General features: G+C 34.7%; 2 protein-coding genes and 1 pseudogene across 2 annotated transcripts; 1 reads left to right on the top strand and 2 right to left on the bottom strand.

The window, feature by feature from the left end:
* Positions 1-2,234: 2,234 nt before the first annotated feature.
* On the bottom strand, positions 2,235-7,926 carry LOC145017828 (uncharacterized). Its single transcript, XM_078975785.1, has 14 exons — positions 7,748-7,926; positions 6,793-6,891; positions 6,500-6,627; positions 6,255-6,408; positions 6,035-6,144; positions 5,723-5,806; positions 5,586-5,634; positions 5,384-5,475; positions 5,138-5,276; positions 4,959-5,038; positions 3,579-4,882; positions 3,369-3,479; positions 2,578-3,303; positions 2,235-2,496 (listed from the first exon to the last, which is right to left on the bottom strand). The coding sequence occupies exons 2-13, from the start codon at positions 6,883-6,885 to the stop codon at positions 2,723-2,725; spliced, it is 2,925 nt and encodes a 974-aa protein (XP_078831911.1). The 5' UTR covers positions 6,886-6,891; positions 7,748-7,926; the 3' UTR covers positions 2,235-2,496; positions 2,578-2,722.
* Positions 7,927-11,618: 3,692 nt separating this feature from the next.
* Positions 11,619-20,875, bottom strand: LOC145016024 (APO protein 4, mitochondrial-like; annotated as a pseudogene).
* LOC145014405 (L-ascorbate peroxidase 2, cytosolic-like) lies at positions 18,167-20,192 on the top strand. The gene is made up of 9 exons (XM_078972770.1): positions 18,167-18,238; positions 18,618-18,750; positions 18,817-18,991; positions 19,067-19,181; positions 19,267-19,352; positions 19,463-19,542; positions 19,633-19,735; positions 19,941-19,999; positions 20,082-20,192. The coding sequence occupies exons 1-9, from the start codon at positions 18,202-18,204 to the stop codon at positions 20,095-20,097; spliced, it is 804 nt and encodes a 267-aa protein (XP_078828896.1). The 5' UTR covers positions 18,167-18,201; the 3' UTR covers positions 20,098-20,192.
* Positions 20,876-21,329: the final 454 nt, after the last annotated feature.

Here is a 21,329-nt window from a genome sequence, read left to right as displayed (position 1 = left end):
ATGGTTGTACTTATAAAAAAAATTGGCTCTAAACCCAACCCTATAATTGTTCGGGTTAGTCGAGTTATGGTAGTGGCAGTTAGATTGAAATATGAAATAAAATAATATTCGTTCATTTTAGCAAATAACTTGTAGAGTAAATTGCAAATTTATGGGGTGTTTGGTTTAGCTTTTCAAATCCAAAAGTCATTTTTGAAAAAGAAAAAAAATGAAAAGATGTTTGGCAACCTTGTTTTGAAAGTTACTTTTGCAGTTTTTATATAAGGAAAATAAACTTTTTGGAAAAGTCAAGAAATCCTGATTTTTTGTAACTTTTCCAAAAAGAACTTTTGGGTTTTTAAAAGCTAAGCCAAACACCCCCTTAATCTATGTGATATTCAAAAAAGTACAATTTGAAAATATCATGTATATTTGATACCTTAAAATTTTAAATGCACTTAAATGTACTATTTTCCCTCCTGATTTTATTTCCTTATTTTATTATTTATTTTTATAATTAATTAAAAAAACGCCCTAATAACATATCCCACCAACCACTTTGTCTTTTGATACCGTTCATAAAAAACTGTCTTTTAATAAACAGACGTTATATTTAGGGATGAGCAAAAGGATCGAACCGGTCCGAACCGAACCCGATCCGGGAACCAGCTTCGGCCAAAATCAAGAATCGAACCAGCCCGGTGGTTCTACCGGTTTCCGGTTCTTGTCGTGTCTTCAAATGTTGGAACCGGTCCTCGAAAAATTGCATCATACGATTCCGGTTTTTACCAGTTCTACCAGTTCCGGTTATATCGGTTCCTACCGATTCCCGGTTCCAAAAATCCACAAAAATAATGTCCCGGTCCTGGCCCGACCAATTCCATCGGGTTCCGGTTCCGATACCGGTTCCGACCGGTTCTCTGGTCCATATGTTCATCCCTTGTTATATTCTCTTCCCTATTAGAGCATCATGGCCACTGAGTCGCCTTTATCAGTCAAACCATCACCATCTGCACGCACCGTTGTACATAGTCGCCCCTTTTACTGGACTACCACCTTAATGTCATTTGTTCTTCTCCACCTTCACCGGAGCTTCCTTCACCACTAAACCTAAACATCGTTGGAAGCTACGCTAGTTAGGGTTTTCTAGTTCTAGGGTTAGGGTTCTCAAATCGGAGTGGGCGTTGCTATAATCATCTCTCTATTTCTTTCTTCGACAAAGTTGATCTAAGGTTTATAGATATGTGTTCGAGTCGAACATGAACTTGGAAAACCCTAACCAGAGTGCCCTATCACCGATAAGATAGGGTTTTTATGATACCGGAACCCTATATGTATCCTTTTTCCGATCTATGAGGGAGAGAGAGGTGGTTGATTCATTTTCAAATATGTTTATTTGTCTTCTCTGACAGTGTACTTGTGGCTATGTTGGCAACGGTGCCAACTTCGTCTAGTTGTCATAGCTTTTGGTGTAAGATTAAGATCGGTTTGTTGAAGATGGTGGTGGTGGTTTTTTGAGAGGTAGGAAGGGTGGGGTATATTTTTTCGCTCGACAAACAGATGACATGAAGGTGGTGGTCCGACAGATAAGGGTAGCTCCAGCAAGATTTTTCTGTCGGTGGTGGTTGGAAAAGTGAAATATAAGATGGGTTGAAATAATAAGAGAAAGGAGCGGGTGTGATATGTTATCAGGGGTTTTCTTTTACACGTATAGAACCTAGAGTGTAAGGTGTTAAAAAGTTTTAACTTTTTTCATGGAGTTTATATAAATGGAACGCATATGCGCTTCACAAAGCGGCACAAATTACACATAATTTTGGCATACTGTTGACTTGAAACAATAAGAATGGATGGTTAATAGAAAATGAGGAGCAAAAGAATATTGATTAAAATATTCAAAAATTTCACGAATTTAAACTATATATCATCGCACACTTTTGCCCCAGCTACTTGAGAAATCAATACAAAGCTTTTCGTTCTTACGACAGAGAAATTTTGAAGCTCTTGACAAGTCTACTGAGAGTTTGCCACGTGAAAACAAAAAGGAATTGGGTTTATTTTTCCGCTTTTCATTTGCGTCATTGCATGTATGAGAAAGGTTACGTCAGTGCAAATGTAAAGCAAATCCATGTAATTCAATGTATATAAATAATGAAAAAGTCAAAAAGAGTGTTCATACTTCATATATATTAAGTTGAAAAGTAGGTGAAACCAACAGCTTGTATATAGTTAGATAGATTAAAAGAAAAAGACCATAATAATAACATCATTCATACTGCTTGCTGCAAATGCATATTAATTAAGTTGCTTTTTATCTTTGAGGCACCAACATTATATAATTACTATTTTCTGGACAAATCAAATCAAATCATTCACTCACTCACTGGGCTTAGTTGGTTGATGCTTATTATGTACACACCATATCCATATCCATATCCATATCCTCTCTCCACTTGAGACTTGTTCTTCTTCTTCTGGAACAGGGTCCTCCTCTCATTCTCATTACTTGCCATAACCCTATAATAAATAACCCAAATTAGTAATAATTATTATTAGACGGAATAAATATTTACAAAGTAGTAGAGGGGCGACAGTGACCTGCTGGTTTTCTGGAAGCCCTGTTTCAGAAGGTTTTTCAATCTTTCAACAATAACACAATCCACATTCCATCTGGAATTCCACATTAAGCAAAGCTCAGAATCAGCCAACAAGTCAGTCAAGTCACATCTCCTCCTCTCCTTAATTAAATCCCAAATGTCCTGTTGTTATACAGATCACCCGAACTTGGCATCCGGAACTTTGTATCTTCATAACCATAACCAGAAGAATAATACTTGTTGAATCCCAATCTCTCGTTCCTCAGAAGCTCCGCCATTGCAATATCATTCCCATTTCCATTCCCAACTTCATTCCATCCATCCCAATGCCCATTAGACATCCTCGGCTGTTGGAATCCACCCTGCTGCTGCTGTTGCTGATAACTGGATCGGTTATTGTTCTGTTCTAGAATTCTTGAAGGAACTCCATAACCATCTCCTCCTAGGCCTAGCTCACTAAATCTCTGGTTCTGGTTTTGGTTTTGGTGTGTGAAAGAAGATCTTTGCATTAAAAGTCTAAGCCTGTTATCGTTTTCATAAGAAGCAACAGCATGTTGTTGTGAAGGGAAGTTTGATGATGATCTCATCATGTCAACTCTACTACCACCAATAGCCAAAATTGCAGGATCCATCAACTCAAGCTCACCACCATTATATACAGGAGCTGCTGCTGCTTGATGCTGATGCATTTTTCTCATTATAGAGCTACTCTCAAACATATGATTCACTGCAATAAAAATAAATATATAAAATATATGTACATGAAAAAGATGAAAGAATATAGTAACATACCAGATAAGTTATCATATGTCTGTTCTATCCTCTCATTAGAGGTGAACCCTGGAGGTGGTGCTCTGCTGGGACCCATAAATCCAGGAGGTGCAGAGATTTGAGATCTTGAAACTGCAATTTTATTTTTCCCACACACAAAAAAAAACATATATTATAAGCAGTGAGATTCAATCATACATGATAAGAGTGATTAGAGTCTAGAGACATTACCTGAAAGCTTATTGGAAGAATAATTGCCAGCACTACGATTGTCAGATTCCTCAAAATTAAAAGCAGAGAAACCATTGTCATCTGTGTTGCTGACAAAATCACGCTTCATGTTCATGTTCATGTTCTGATGATTGAGATTTTGCCCAAAATCACTAAAACTTTGTGTGAAATTGAAATTGAAATTGGATCCTTGATCCTCCTCTCTTGCAAATGAGAATCTTGACTGATTGCAATTTTGTGTTTTCCTTGAAGAACCAGATCTTTCTTGTTTATCACTCTTGTTGCCTAATAATTTAGCCAACTTCTGAGGTGAAGTTAACGACTCGTCCCAAGGGTCAAAGTCCATTGATAGAATATTAGATATTATACTGTTTTCTCCTAAATCTATTGAACCATTATTACTATTATTATTATTACTATTTATATGGTCCCTCTTTGCTGTAGTATCATCAAACATTCCAGTTTGCTTATTAATATAAGAATGTCCATTAGACCCTTCAAAAAAAGAATTGACATCTCCATTGGAAGAATGCCCATTGGCTACTGGCATATTTATGGTATTCAAAAGGGAACCTCCTCTATCAAGGTTTTGATTCCCAAATGGAGAATAACAAGTCTGATTCAAATGGGATGATTGAGGGACATTCTGTATATAGCTTGTATGTGTAACAACTTCTGGATCCCTCAGCCTCTGATCATTAAAAGATAACAAATCCGCTTCTGCTTCTGCTTCACTTACTACAACTTCTTCTTCTTCTTCTACTACTTTATTCTGAAAATCTGGCTCTGGTTCTGGTTCTAAACAAGACACTTGTCTTTTATTGTCCATGGTGGGATTGGGATTGGTATTGGTACCTTTCTTTGGTTTATTTGAAGTGAAAGGTTGTACTTGTACAAGTTTTTCATCTTCACATGGTTGTAATCCTAATCCATGATTCCTACCAATGCTGAGTGATGATAACTTCTGGATTCCTTCTTCATCAGAAACAACATCCTTGTCCTTGTCAGGGGCAGTTTCGGAAGATTGCATTGAATCGTTTTTATCATTTGGTGCAGCTGTACAAAGATGACTGTTTATGGTTGAGGTAGCAGATTCCGGATGATGATGTTGCAGCTTACTTTCTTCACTGTGATTCTTTAGTATCCCATTGGAATGTGATGAGGGGCTCACTACTGCTGTTGAAAATGATAGTCCAGTAGTAGTAGTAGTAGTAGTAGTACAGGTGTCCACCTTTTGCTTTAAAGTTCCATTAGAACTCACTGCATTTGCAGCAAGAGGTTGGCTATTTGAAGCATGTGTTCCCCTGTGTAAGTAAGCAAACATGAATCAGAAGATATCCAAAAGAATTAGAATTTGGTTCTTACAAAAGATATACATACCATGAGGCTGCTGCAGGAAGAGCTACAGATCTCCCAGAACTGCTATTTGGTGGGGAAACTTTCATGCTGTTGGTTGTATCCTGTTTGTGAGAACAAGTCAAAGTCAAAGTCAAAGTCAAACTCAATGTCCATAGACAGATTTCTGCAAACAACAAAAAGGTTGACATGAAGTATCTTACATTTGTAGGAGTTTTACTAATAGGTTTTGCCCATGAAGAAGTGGTGTTATTAGAGTAATCATCTGCTGCAGGTGGTAAAAAATTCCCTGATCGCCTTTGTATATCATTTGTAATACCAGTAACTTGCTGAACTCTACCCCTTTAAAAATAAGATAATTTAGGGGCAATAAATATTTACTTCAACTAACATAAAAAGCCATATGAGTCTAGAGACTGATCTAAAACCTATGCATTTGCACAATATACCTTGTATATTCTGATATTATTTCATCTTTAGTGAAGCTATCCTCTTGTGATCCAAACTCATGCAAATACAAGCAATCAGGATTGGTGCAAGGCTGTAACAACAAAATTAAATTGCTCTCAATCAAAATATAACTAAAAAGTGAAAAAAAATTGTAGTGAAAAGCAATAAAGTAATAAAAATCAACTCATTTGCGTGTCATACCATGTTTCTCAGCCATGCATGACAATACTTTGTGGTCCCAAAACAGGCTCTGCAACAGAATTCCAGTTTATTAACTTAAATAATAGACAAAGAAGAAAAAAAAAATCACATTTCAGGTCATGTTATTGGGTTCTAACCTCAAAGGTCTACCCTCCAAAACAAACCCATGTACTGATTGTATGCTTCGAACAGCTTCATCCTCCTTTGAGTAAGTAATATATCTGAAAAATATAAATATAAATATGATAGATACAGAAGTTAGTCGTGAATTGGGGAAAACATGCAATATGTGAAGAAAGATGGAAAATCTAATCTCACAGTATTAGCATGATACCTGAATCGTGCCTTCAGTAACTAATGGTAACTAAGATGTTAATAGACACATTTCCAAATAATGAAACATATCAACTTATTACAATGTTCATGTGAGTAAAAAGAATTGAACTTACACACTACAAGTATTGTTTGCAAAATGTTGAATGGAACCAGCTGCTGTCCGAGATATAGAAACCTTCAGCACCTTCCCATACTGACCAAAATATTCTTTTCGCTGCAGAAGCTGCATTGTAGAAAAGATGAATAGGGTTAAAACTCAAGAACAGCAAGTCAATGTCGACTTTGTAGTAGAAAAGCAAGAGAGAATAACTAGTAATAGAGAAAGAGAAATACATCTTCATCTGCTAAATTAAGAGGTAGTCCCACAATGTAGACAAGGTTCCTTTGAATAACCCTCACACTACTAAGCTGCTTTCTACCTTCAGAAGTTTTGGTTTTTCCCTTCAGTGACTTTTGTTTCTTTTCCACACTCATTTCAGATACCAATCTGGTAAAACAAATAAGAAGTCCAAGATTAATGAGTATAACAAATAAAAGTCAACAACTTTTAGTGTAACATATGTCAAGAAGCACCAAACCTTTCACACTTTGATGCTGTCCCAACTATTTTTTCCTTGTTATAAGGGGTGCGACATGCTGGGCACCTCCCTTCTGTATCATCCTTTTCAGCCATATCCATAATGTGGTGCCAACACCAAACACAAATCTGCAATATGATGCTTCTTTAATGTTATTAACAAGTCATGTAAACAGTTACTAGCTTTCAAATGTTGCATGGAGAGTTCTTAAAATAAGTTACTCTGACAATTTGAGCAAAAAAAAAAAGGTAACTTGTGGAACAGATAGCATTTAGAAAGAATTTGAACCATACATCATAGCCACATTTGCAAGGCCTCAGCTGCTGATCTGTCAAATCCATCTCTTCAGCACAAAGTGGGCAAGTCTTTTCTCCTTCATCACTCATGGTTGCCTTAACAAGAAACACATACAAATTAGTACAAAAAGAAATGTAAATAACATAAGACCCAATTTTAACAGAAGATAAACATGCATGGGAACAATATGCAGATTTACTTTTTAGATGAGAAGAATCTGCTCAGTAATATGAGCATAGACATAAACTAAATAACTGTTGTATTCAGAATATAAGCACACATGCATCTTTGAAGAATACAAGTTTCTCTTGGTTATCATTAAGCCTAGATCAGACAACACTTGATCCCCAAAATTGCTAAGTCAACAAAAGTTTCAGCACAGAGAGAGATATTTTATTCTATTCAGCTGCCAACTGCATATATTGCCTTCACATCGATTGAGATTTTTAAGAAATCATTAAAGGCAAAAACAAAACTAAACACAAAATATTGGAAAAATAGGGATACGACACAAAGGAGAATACTCGCTAGCTATTACCCTAAATCAAATCCATAAAACCCTATTCATCGGTGAATCTACCACTGATTCGATGAAAATTATTCAATTGACCGAAGAATCACTAAGTAACATCCACCAAAAACTAAATCAAATCGGAGAACTCTAATAAATCAAATCTTTTGAACATGCCTAAATCCACAACTAATTTTTCATCGAATAAACTATTATAAAGCTGCAAAAGATACCTAGATATAGCATCTATGTCAACTCATCGTAACATAAGCATATATTACAATCGAAAACATTAAACTACAACAAAAAACGAACGATTAATAAGACGGTCATACAAATAGAAAAATTAGGGATCTTTCAATCAAAACAAGAAAAAATGAAAAACAACAAAGATCCAATAAAACATCAATCAATAGATGAATTGAGATCAAAAGACTTACAGTAGGTCGATGGATCAACGAAAGAGAGAGAGTAGATGGAGAAGCGAAGAGGATGAGAGAGAAAGAGAGAGCCACAAAGCCTAATTGGGAACGAGAGAGAGAAAGAGAGAGGCGATCGTCTACGGATGTGTTTTAAGCTTTCGCTGTATTTGTGCGTCTGATTTTCTATCATTCGTATAATGTCGATTTAAATATTTAGCTGATTGATTTTTGCCCTTAGATTTGGACATAATTACGAGGTGGGCTGTGTAATGTGTGTCCCATTTTTTGTCGAACATGATGGGAGCTTTGGGTTGGATATGAATACAACGAGGATAAACCTAAATTTTACACTTTTATTTCAAAAAAATTGACTTTAAAAAAATAAATGATAAAAGATATGTTGTATAAGTTTATAGTGGAATCTTTTATTTCATTTTTATGATAGATTTTGGACATGTGCTTTTAAAATAATGGCTAATATCATTCTAACCCTTGTTTTAAAAGGTCCTTCAATTATTTCTTTTGCATTCTAGGGACATAAAGTCGATATTAACATATTTATTTAGCCATTTAACCTATTATAGGAAGTTATTTCAGGCTAACAAAGAGAGTATGTCGTGTTGAAGCTTATGTGGTTCGTTAGATTGGGAGCAAGTTGGTACTTCCGCTTCCTTTCTCGACCATCTCGTTTCGATTTCGCTGATCTACCTCTACCTGATTTGGGTTCAATTGTTGTTGTCGGAATTAACCACCACCATCCTCACCACTACCAGCGTAGGTGACTGTGCAACTAGGAAAAATTCATTGTGACTCTCATTAGCAAGTTAGAGCAAGGACATAGGAGTCAAGGTGATCAATTCTTCACATCTCACAATAATAAGTACCCAATTGGAGTTACTCTAAGTCGTGTAGTTGTTTCAGGGTATTGGAATCTTAGACGGACAAATAAAGCGATTTTACTATGGAGTCATGAATTTTAAAACCCAATTACCCAAAAGTAAGTTTCAAGTAAGGATTTCAATTACCTATTTCCTCTTAAACCTCCGTCAGCTTCCTTATAAAATTCTCTGTATTTTCTCATTTGTGTGAATTTGGTTAAATATTTATGATACGACTTTATTCCACCCTTTTTCCCGGATGTTAAATGTGGTCGAATCAAAATTAGTTTCAAAATTGTTTAGTTTGTTGCAAAACGTTTAGGCCCATAATTTCATATAACAAATTTTGGCAAAAACAAACCCTTAATCTTGATTGATTTTGGTTTTTTTTTAACGGCAGAAATTGAATATAGCATGTCAATGTCACATACTGTAGAGCCCATGATTTTTTTTTTCAATATCGATTGATTTTGGTAATTTTTGTGTGTTAGAACAAGGAGATGAAAGGAGTGGCACATGGAGGTTATTTCGAGATGAAAATTGATCGTCGGTATGATATCATCTAGAGTGTATGTTCTCTCACTTCTCTTTTCTTATGCGTTTCTTTTAAACCTTATGTTGCAGTCTCAAAAAATCGAGGGATCGGATATCCATCGACTAAATAAAAATCTTAGAGCATGCATATGACTGAATTTTGAGAATAAGTGTGTGTGTGTGTGTGTTTGGTTTTGTTTCAGTGATCATTCAAATATAATCAATAGAAATTAAGAAGGTAAGGTAATATTGAGAGCATATCGTGTAACGTTCGCGTTTCTAGGCTAGACATTAATGTTGATGTAATAGTCTAGGTTGACCTTTGTAACTTTTTTTGAAGTAATAATGATGAAATATTTGTGTATTATATGAATTATGTTAATTATGTGTTTATTTGATTAATTATTATAATTTAATGAATTGATAAGAAAATAAGCGTCAAAATTAAAGTGTGAGATAAGCTTGATATCTATAAAGGAAATTGTAGTGGTCGAAACAAGGATTCCGGAGATATAGAGAATGCTGAAATCCGAGTTATAACAAATGAGTTATGACCTATCGAAGTTTCGCGAAAGAACCGGCACGACGCTGAATGACGATAAGAAGTGAATTTACGTTAGAGTGATATGTAGCCTTAGTGATCTAAATGAAAGTCGTAGAGTTCGTTAAACCGAGAGCGTGCATAAAAAGAACGTCTAAACCTGAATTCGTATGAGCAAGTTATATTTTTCTAAGTTTCGACTTAGTAACATGCAACCCGAAGTTCGGATTCGAGATCGAGTGATTCTAACCGAAACAATCTACACGATAATCGAATATCTCGTCGATAGTAGTGCAATGGAAGAAAGATAGACGAAAACGGACGTCAGATGAAGAAGTTATGATTTTCTAACGGAGTTTTCTGTCCCGACCTACTAAAATTAATTTAATAAAAATAAAGTCAAATTAGCCGACGGAGTCTAAACGAAAGTTATAGAGAATTGTATCACCTACACGTGGATATTCAAAATGTCAAAAACGGAGTTTGTATGAGGAAGATATGAATTTCTGAAGTTTTTAAATAATTAAAATATATAAATAAAATTATTTATTCGGATAACATCCGAATCCGTGACTCACCCATCTGATCTGAAGGGTACGCCCTGCGTAACCTTTGAGTACGCCCAGCGTACTATGGCCTTGTGTGGTCCGAGAGAGAGTCGCGTAGCACCACCCGAAGCTCGCCACATAGCAGTCTTATTCGAACTACGCCCATCGTAAGGCTTGGTACGCCCTGCGTACGCATGAAAGAGGCATTACGCCTCGCGTACTTGAGAGTTACGCCCAGCGTAACGCGAGGGTTCAGCCCTATAAATAGAACTCAACCCCCAGCCGAATTTGGGTGCTCAAATTCTTCTCTACTCCCTTCTACTTTCTTCAATATTGCAAGTTTTACCCCCCCCCCCCCCCGGAAGCCCCGATATCATTCCCGAGACCCGAAGCAAGTTCTGAAGCCCCGATGATCTCGAGAAGTAAAGTTCCGAGCCGAAAATCTGCCCGCGAGAAGCCCGTTTTTCATGAAAGCATCCCGGTTTCACCGAAGAATACTACTCTTAGAGCCGTAGTGTTGTCCGATCATCTTCTGATCAAGTGAGTGTGTAGTTACTTTCTTCTAACACATACAAAGTATTTCCATAAAATATGTGTTATGTGTTTATATGTTATGTGTTATTTGAAATGAGTATTGGTTGAATGTTTTATACATGTTTTATGTTGTATATGTATTTATATTTTATCTACATATATGTTGGGTAGAACATGGGTAGATAGTGATGTATGCTAAAATAAAAATAATGAGAAGCCTCGATGTGACTGTGATCTAGTCATTCAGCATAATATGGATGAAGACCATGGATTCAGTCTAGACTGTCTTGTGGAATGTTGGTAGGCTCATAACCTATAGGTGTTGGTGAACTTGGGTGTTCATTTGTTGTATTCTATCCCCGTCATGGTTGCCTTAGGACATTCATTGCTGAGGAATCCCCTTTGCAGTAGTGTCCGTCCCGATGAAAATCCTAGATTAGGTCCCTTGTAATAGTTGTTGTCATAGGGACGTAAAGTGAGGATAACGGGAATGGGTAATCGGGTTATTGTTGGTTGGTGAAAATTAAATATAATCATTTATTGTGGGTTGAAAACCCTATATGCTCACTAGACTCCCAAGCCTGGCCCACTCAGTTTCTTTGTATTACAGGTAGTAGCGCGAGAGCATAAGTTGGTGAACTTGTGCATATATTTTTGTTTATAGACCAGTACTTGTATGTAACTATGTAAGGTCTATGTTTTATTGTTTATGCTTTTTGTGTTTGTATCGGAACATGACATCCCGAGTTTTGATATATAATCAAAATACATTTCTTTAAGAAATGTTTTGATAAACCTTATTTTATCATGTATTGTTGTGGAGACAAATTCCGCATATCTTTTAATCAATGGATTTAGTCTGAAATTATTTTAAAAGCATAAATTAAACCGGTCTTTTATGGCCGTGAATTTTGGGATGTCACAGTTGGTATCAGAACATTAGTTTAAGCGAACTAGGAATTTGTAGGATTTCTAGACTTAAACATAGAATGTTACTTAAACACCTCTCATACTTAAACACCCCACACAATCGCGCCTTATGGCCAAATGGTCCTACATGAACTTCTGAACAAATATTTAAAGTTCCTTTGAAGTCTTACAATATTTGAACCATCCAAGGTCTTACAATATTTGAACACCCGATCTAACCACCTCCCATGCCTTTAAAGTTCCTTCAGAAATTACCCTCAGATCATTGGGTGATAAAGATTCAGCATTTAAACATTCAATTTTGTTTCCAGATATACCCTCGTGGTCAAAATCAAAATCGGCACATGCTTGGAGTGCGAGTTCAAGAATTACGGGTATTCGGTTGTAATCGAATCGTTCATCATGTTTGATCACGTTTTGGAACATGGTTTTTAGGTGGAATGGGTTTACAGGGACAAGAATGTCATTTATACCTCCTTTGATCCATTCGTAGGGTTTGTTCTTGGAATGACGTTTGTACCCAAGGCAGGTTTTGATTGCGTGACCCTTTTCACCAATGTATACTTTTGACAGAATTTGTAGGTGAAAGATAGTGTATGTGTGTTTTTATCAATCATCAAACCAATTGTATGTTTATTTTGAAGAAACAAAAGGTACAGATCAAGAAGAAGAATAAGAGGAAGAAGAAGAAGAAGAAGAAGAGAGTCAATGAGCGATAGAGTATACTTGCAAGACCAGATGGGTATTACTTAGAGAAGAGTGGATACGCCTTGAATCAAAAGTCTTCTTGATCTTACAAGATCATAAGCAACAAGGATCATGTCTTTTACTGGATAATATTTGGCTCAATTCTCAATCCTCTTCATAATCATTGGCCTTAGTTTCTTCAAATCAACTTTTGGGTCTCCTCACCATACCAATGAGTCGAAGGCACCAAGGGCGACCTATTAATTGTTATGTATTGTGCTAGTTGATTTTGTGGTAGGTAGTATGCTATTTATAATTGTGATATTTGCATGGAAGACCTCGGGGTTCCTGAGACACTTAGGTGTAAAACCTTGGAGGGTTTCCACGACAACCTAGGTAAAGACCTCAGGGGGGGGTGTCCCGATGCACTTAGGTGTAAGACCTTGGAGGGTTTCCACGACATCATAGGTAAAGAACTCAGGGGGTTCCCAAAGCACTATGGTATAAGACCCTGGAGGGTTTCCAGGGCATCTTTACTTAAGACCTCGGGGGGTTCCCGAGGCATTGGGCTAAGACTATGTGGGGGTTCCCATAGCACCCGGAGTAAGACCTTGGAGGGTTTATAGGGCATCCTTATATGTTTGCATGCATGACTTATGTGATTGATATGACTTATGTGATTGATATGGCCTATGTGATTAATATGGTTTATACGGTTATGTGGATTATGTGGGGTATGCTCTGGGGAACTCACTAAGTTTCGTGCTTACAATTTTGTTTATGGTTTCAAGTGTCATCGATTTGGAAAGGAAGGTCTCAGCTTGATCGCAGCGCACACACCCATGTTTTCCGTATTTAGTGATTTTGGGATGTAACTCTGATAAATGTTTTAATTAAGCAATGTTTTTGGAATGCTTGGATTTAAAAGATAATTGTGTTATTACTATAATAAGAATAAAATTTTTACCCTAGATTTTTGGGTCGTTACAAATTAAGAGTTGAAAATTGGATGCTGGCAAAGATGGTGGAGTATGTTGGGCGTATAAGCCATAATGCAAGTACGTTAAGCGTACGAGCTAAGTATGCCCCACATAATTAGCATATTAGGCTTCAGACTTTTGGGCTCCCGGTTTTGGGTCATGTTGGACTTTAGTTGTCTTGGGCCATGTTGGACTTTAGTTGTCTTAGGCCTTGTTGGGACATCAGAATTCTATTGCGGGGCTATTGATATTTTATTGGACTCTCTTAGTTGAACGCCCATGAGAGGGATTGCGCACAATTTTGGAAAACTGGGCCATATTTAGGCTTTGGGTGATTATTTTGGAATTTGGGCCTTTGAACAGTTAGATTGGGCTTTGGCCTTGGGCCCAAGTTGGGTAAAGGGTAAAAAGGTCTTTTACCCTAGTTTGGACTCTTAATGTGAGTTGCGATCCAATTATTAATTGGATGTTATTTTGTGATTGATAGCGCGAGAATTTTAGTAGACCAACAGCCAACGATTTATCTATGAGCTTTAGCAGTGTGAAGCGAGTCTCCTCACTGTGTTTAATGGGTTGAAGGCACCAATGCTGACCAATGGTTTATTATGATAGGATATTATATGTCTTCATGACTCATGTGTTATGTTTTGGTATGCTTATCGGGTAAGTCCCGATGTCAGACGGGGTCTGATGACTATTTTGTATTCTATTTATCTTTGTGATGATTGCATGTGTTTATGTGTTTATATGTTTACATGTTTTTATGTATACTGGGCAGGGCCTGAAGCTAGGCAGGACCTGATGACTGACATATATGTATACAGCGTGGGGCCTGATGATGGATGGAGCCCACTTTATGTTTGATATGTATGGTAGTGGTAGGGGTAATATAAACCAGATATCTGGTTGAAATAGACCGAATGGGATTGATTACAAGCACCTAAATATGTTTGATTGTAAGTATGTATAATATATGGTATTTTGGGAACTCACTAAGCTTTGTGCTTATGGTTTTCAGTTTATGTTGTAGGTACTTTTGGTTTCAAAGGGAAGAGTCTTTGATGATTGCAGAGCACACACCACTCGATTCTGCATTTTGTGATTTACTTTGATAATGATGATATATTGATAAAATTTGACTACCTTGGTTTTATGATAATGATATGGTTTACTATTTTATGAATGTAAAAATGAAAGATTTTCGGGTCTTTTTTTTGGGACGTTGCAACACACCACCTTATTCCGCATTTTGTGATTTACTTTGATATGATATGATGTAGTGACATACTTTGGTCTATCTTGATTGTATGACAATGTTTTGAATTACTGTTTTATTTAAATTAAAAATGAAATTTTTTGGAGTTATTTTTTGGGAAGTTACATAGTATGGGGTTGAAAACCCTAATTATCTCACCAAGTTTTCCCAAACCTGACCTATTCATTTTTATGCATCACAAGCAGTGGAACCAAGGTTGTTGTAGTCTAGTTAGGGTGTAGAGTGGAATAAAGAGATGTGTCTGTAATATGTAGTTTTAGGGCCTTTTATATTTTACGTTGTAATGTATGTTTGGATATGAACGAATGACATCCTCTAGGTTTTAATAAAATAACTTCCGTTATCTTAAATATGTTTTATTTAACTGGGACATTCCACATCTCAATTTATAAAGTGTAAAGATTTTTTAATTGGTTCTGAAAATTGAGGGATGTCACATCCTCTGTATTTACCATTAAACTGGTTGTTTACCACTAGAACCAACACTATTCGAACCACCAGGAGGTCTAATCGAAACACCCATTTTCAGTTCCTCTATTTGTTCCCTTTTAACATCTTATGCCGCTGCATCATACCACCTGGTCAGTTCCTCCATTTGTTGCCTTCCACAACCCATGCACAAACTTACAAAATCGAAGCTTCAAACCTACACTATCTGAAAAAGATCTAGCAACAGATTTGATGGTTTGAAAACCCTAGATGTAACACTGTCACCATTGACGACGGTGCCAGTAACTAATAGTCAAATGGAGGTTGTTTCCAATGTTTTAAAAACCAGTTTGAATTGTTCGGTCAAACCGGTTAGATCAGGAACTGAAGAAAGGAGCGTTCAACTATCATCGGTTTTTATGCCTATTTATGAACCATAACGCACCGTTCGGTTTTTATAAAACACATTTGAACGGTTAAATTGAATAAAAACACATGGAAAAAACCACTTTTGCATAATAAACTTTCCTGGTTCTTTTCACATTTATTTACATTTCTCTAAATAAAAAACTTAAGATAAAAACATATAGTAATGTTATTAAGTTTTATTATGTGTTTGCATATATCTAAAATTATATTTTGTTCCGATATTATACTTTATTTTCTTTTTGATGTAAGTGGATTGATATAAAAAACTTATGGTTATATGTTATTTTAATGTATTTGGACTGATCTACAACTTGTTTTTATATGTATTTTTAATGTTTGAACTGATGAATTGTGAAGAGGTTTCTGACGGTGTCTTCAGGCAGCGTAGCGTGGTATATGTTGGTAGTGTTTCCGTCGGACTTCCGAAGAAGGTGATTGACAGTGGTCCTGACGATTTTTAATGATGATATGCGTTGCTTTTGCATATTTCGATAACTTTGTTGTAGAACCAATAAAATTAAAAAGAATTAATATTATATATTAAAAATTAGAGTAAATTACACGAATGATCCCTATTGTTTGGGGTAACTTGCGCGTTTGATCCCTAACTTATTTATTAATTCGAAAGGTCTCTACTATTTGTTTTTGTTATGCGCTTGATCACTGTCTTACCTAAAAAAAACTATTTTTCCCTTGATTTTTTAAGTTATTTAAATAAACACACTCACAACCCCACCCCACCTCACCTTCTCTTAGCTAAAAAGTCTATTTTAATTTATTTAAATAATGATATAATAGTCATTTTAGGTAAGATAGAGACCAAACGCTTAACAAAATCAAACAGTAGTGACCTTCAGAGTTAAAAAAAAAAAGTTAGGGACCAAACACACAAATTACCCCAAACCATAAGGACCGTTCGTGTAATTTACTCAAAAAATATTAATCCAATAAAATAGTATTTGTTACATATCAAAATAACAAATTAAAATAATAATCCAATAAAAATAATAAATCTAATAAAAAATTAAAAAAGTTAATTAAAAGAAATTAATACTCTAATAAAACAATATGTATTAATATATAAATATTATATATCAAAAATAATATTTACTAATATATATTAATCCCAAAAAAAGAATTAATCTAATAAAGATGAAATTAAAAAAAATAAGTAAATAATTAATAATAAAGTAATATTTATTAATATATAAATATAATATATTAATAATAATATTTATTAATATATAATAATCCAATAAAAAAGAATTAATATATATTAATTCAATAAAATTAGACCAAAAACATAACAAAACCATAAAATATAAACTTTTTCTCTTATAGACTTTTTTTTGGACCTTACAAAAAAAAAAACCCGTCAAACCACAACCACCCTTTCTACAATTTTATAATATCTTAAATTTGTTAAAAAATTTATATCAAGACTATTCGTTCCAAAACCATTCCATTTCTAGGATATCTTTATGCATATAGCAAAATATCTTTGGATGAGCAATGCCTTTAGGGTTTGGGGGAACCAGATCCAACTAGGCCATGAAAACTGAAGCCCACTGGGTTCTTGGCACAATCGGTACGGCAGGGCGGCAGGCGGTGGTGGGCTGTGTCATGTGATGTGAGCTGTGAGGCCGTACGAATGTGAGTATACGAGTTGGATACATGTATTGTGGTAACCTGCATAACTTCCTTTTATATTATATTTTGTTTATTTAAAAATTCCAGTTCTTTCCTAACTTGACCATTGGAGTTTATAAATTTTTAATCCCACTGCCAATAAATTATACAATTCTAGAAATTCAAGTTTTTATTTTAACTCCAAAAATTGTAAAGTAACTCCCCACCTACTGTTTTGTTTGTATACCATTATGGGACCTTAATTAACCTTATATAACGTCGCCATTGATGAAAGTTTTAATAAACTACACTTTTAATAACATTTCAAGAATTGTACGATATTTTGCGCATAATTCGTTTTAACTATATATAATATTACTAATTAATACGTAGGTCCTAACTCCCAACAGACGAAGTTTTACAAAAGTGTAATATGTTTATTTCTTATCGCTTAATATCATTATTAATAATTTATAAAATAGTTTTTACATAATTTTCTTGATATTGTTTCAAATAAAGTTTTATTTTCTGCTTGATCTGATGTTTATTTTTATCAATTAATATCATTTAGTAATATACATTTTACAAAATAGAAATATACGACACTAAAATGATGATTGAACAACACAAGATTATAGCATTTTTCGATGATGAATGGTGAAAACATTGATGAGACTGGGAAGAAAATAGTTATGTATAAACTATAAAGTATGATAACTATTTATTTGTCTTAATTTAAAACGGTAAATTAATATTTTTATTTCAAAGATATAGTATATAAATCAATTTAAAAAAAAAAAAAAATCTATACATGCTCTGTACTCGTACATTTTTCAAGTTGGTTATTAGTTGAAAGAAGACAAGACGAATTTAAATGTAAAAATTAAAATAATGTAAAAAGAAGTTCTTAAAAACAAAAATTAAAAGCGTCTGTTTAGAAAAAGTGTAGGGACTATATTTGCAATTCACTGATTTTCATCTTAAAGTCAGCTCATATAAGTTACTGATCCAACGTTCACAATAAACACGTCGAAACCGAAAATCCCTGTTATAAAAGCATGTCATCTCCCCACTGTCATGTCACTCCTCGAGTTCTACTTTCATCTACTCACTGGTAATTACGTTATATATTTTTCTCCAATTATAATTTAATTGTATAATGCAAAACAAATTGTATGAACAATGTTAATTTAGCTTTGATTGAGTCATGATTTCATCGATTATCATCTTCTCGAATGACATCGGCGATCTTCTGGTTATATGCTTTGATTCTATGCTCATTGCACTTCAATTTTCCATTCGATGTGTTACTTATAGAGTGAATTTACACATAAATTTGGCTACTATGTGTTTTTCCATGAGTGATTTTGTTTTGAATCCTTTGATTTTGCTCATTCAATTGCACATCGCGTCTAATTTCTTTTATCAGCTTTGGTTAAGTCGTGATATCATCGGCGAATGGCGATCTTCTTCTTAATTTTTTGAACTTTCAGTAATTTTCGAGATCATGGGGAAATCCTATCCAGCTGTGAGTGACGAATACATGAAAGCTGTTGATGAAGCGAAGAGGAAGCTTCGAGACTTATTCACTGAGCAGAACTGTGCTCCTCTGATGCTCCGAATGGCGTAAGCTAACAACACAGAGACTCCATTGTTGTTGTCCATTTTAATTTAACCTAATTATGGTTTCAGATTTCATTCTGCTGGAACTTTTGATGTGAACTCCAAAACCGGAGGTCCATTCGGAACCATGAGGCAAAAAGCTGAACAAGCTCATGGACCCAACGTTGGCCTTGACACTGCTATCAATCTACTGGAACCAGTCAAACAAGAGCTTCCGATCATCTCATATGCCGACTTTTATATGGTGAATTAAATCACCACTTTCATAAACTTGATTCATGTAATCTTTCAGACATTATTAATCTCCCTTTTCATACAGTTGGCTGGCATTGTTGCTGTTGAGACCACCGGAGGACCAAATATCCCTTTCCACCCAGGCCGACAAGACAAAGATGAGCCACCTGCAGACGGGCGTCTCCCTCTTCCCAATCAGGGTTCGTGAATCATGATGAAATTTAGCTTAATTTCATTATGGATTTCGGGAATCAAAATTAATTTAATTTCATATGTGTATTTCAGGAAGTGATCAATTAAGAGCTATATTTATCAACACCATGGGTCTGAATGATCAAGACATTGTAGCTCTTTCTGGTGGCCATACTTTGGTAATTAGCCATTTTATCATTTTCTTTCAGTTAACTTATCCATCAGGTCGTTTGTTTATAAGTACTTTATAATGTAAGTGAAGTGATTATATATTTATATGGTTTCATAGGGATCTTGCCATAGGGATCGATCTGGGATTGAAGGATCATGGACACGTAACCCGTTGACATTCGATAATAGCTACTTCAAGTAACACTTATTATTATTATTATTATTATTTTTTTCATAAATCAAGATTTAAATTATTTGTAATTATTGATTCGGTTTAAATGGTTACAGAGAACTTCTAGCTGGTGAAAAGGAAGGGCTTGTTCAACTACCTACCGATAAGGCCCTCCTTGAAGATCCGGTTTTCCGTCCTCTCGTTGAAAATTTTGCTTTGGTATCTATTTTACTGGGTTACACTGAACATGATATCACATCACAAGTTTTTTATATCTATTTTTTTTAATGTAGTGGTATTTTTGTATTTTGTTATTAACTTTTTGGGTAAACTTTTATTCCATTGACATTTGTCAATATTAGTTTATTGTGTGTCACAATCTGTTTCCATGTTTTGTTGTGATTAACAAATATATTTTTCATAGGATCAAGATGCATTCTTTGGTGCTTATGCAGAATCGTTCATGAAGCTATCTGAGTTAGGGTAAATCATCAGGATTATCTCTTATTTTTGTCTAACTATGGGGTGGATTTGCTAATTGTTTCGGCTTTTTTTTTTTCTTCAGATTTGCTGATGCTTAAGATTTTATCAAAATAAAGGCAAAAAGAGTGGTGATACGTTACGTCTTTCATTTTTTCTCATGTGCTCATATGCTGTAATAATACACTCTATTTTGCGAAAGAAATAATCAATAATGAAATATTTTATTTAATTTTGTCGTGTACATTTCCATTAATATTTGAATCTAATCCTCAAACATCATCAAACTCACAGTTAATTCAGTAATTTTCATTAACAAAGTTTTTAAACTAAATTTGGTTTCTAAAACATATACATTCGGCAAAATACTATTTTCTATCTTATAAAACAGTAGTAAGTAAAAAAAAAAAAAAAAAAACATTGATGGTACTGTTTTAAAAATATGTACATTCAGAGTTAATGTTTGAATATGATATGATGGGGCACAAAAATATCAAATTTATTTTTTTGACCGGTAACAAAGTTACATTACAAAAAAGTGTTCAAATACATATTATTATAATTGTCATCTATGAGTTGTCATATCTTGGAAACAATCCATGTCAACTTCGTTTGTAATTTTTGCTAATTATTCTTTTTCAACGGCACAAATTAAAGAATTAAAGAATCATCATCGATCCGGTTTCTCAAAACTGATTTCATAAGCTTCGTAGCCGAAAACAATGTCAACTTTACTACCCGCTATACCAAGTAATAAGAAATGTGTTTTCTTGTTTCCACCACGACTCTAAAAAGGTCGGCGGCTCCATTCAAATTAGAAAACCGAACATCTTGTTTCACAACATCATAATAAAAATTAAGTTGTGCAAGATTCCTCATTTTCACATTTGTAATATTATTTGGATATAACATACTCTATTTTACCATCTTTGATGCGTCAAATTGCAAAAATAAGTAAAAACTAACAAGGGCTAAAATCCGCCATATAGGGATGAGCATCGGCAAGGGCGGAGCTTTATAGGGGTAAGGGGGGCTGTGGTGTAACGCTCGCGTTTTCAGGTTAGGCATTATTATTGATGTAATAATTTAGGTTAACCCTTGTAACTCTTTTTGAAGTATTAATGATGAAATATTTGAGTATTATGTGAATTATGTGTTTATTTTCTTAATTATTATAATTTAATGAATTAAGAATAAAATAAGCGTCAAATTTGAAGTGTGAGATAATCCCAATATCTTTGCATAAAGATGTAGTGATCAAAACAAGGATTCTGAAGATATAAAGAATGCCGAAATCCGAGTTATAACGAAAAAGTTATGACCTGTCGAAGTT

Source organism: Lactuca saligna, chromosome 9 (assembly GCF_052625555.1).
Source record: "Lactuca saligna cultivar CGN05327 chromosome 9, ASM5262555v1, whole genome shotgun sequence".
Lineage (NCBI taxonomy): Eukaryota > Viridiplantae > Streptophyta > Magnoliopsida > Asterales > Asteraceae > Lactuca > Lactuca saligna.
Note: the sequence above shows the minus strand (reverse complement) of the source record. Positions and strands in the feature narration are given on the sequence as shown.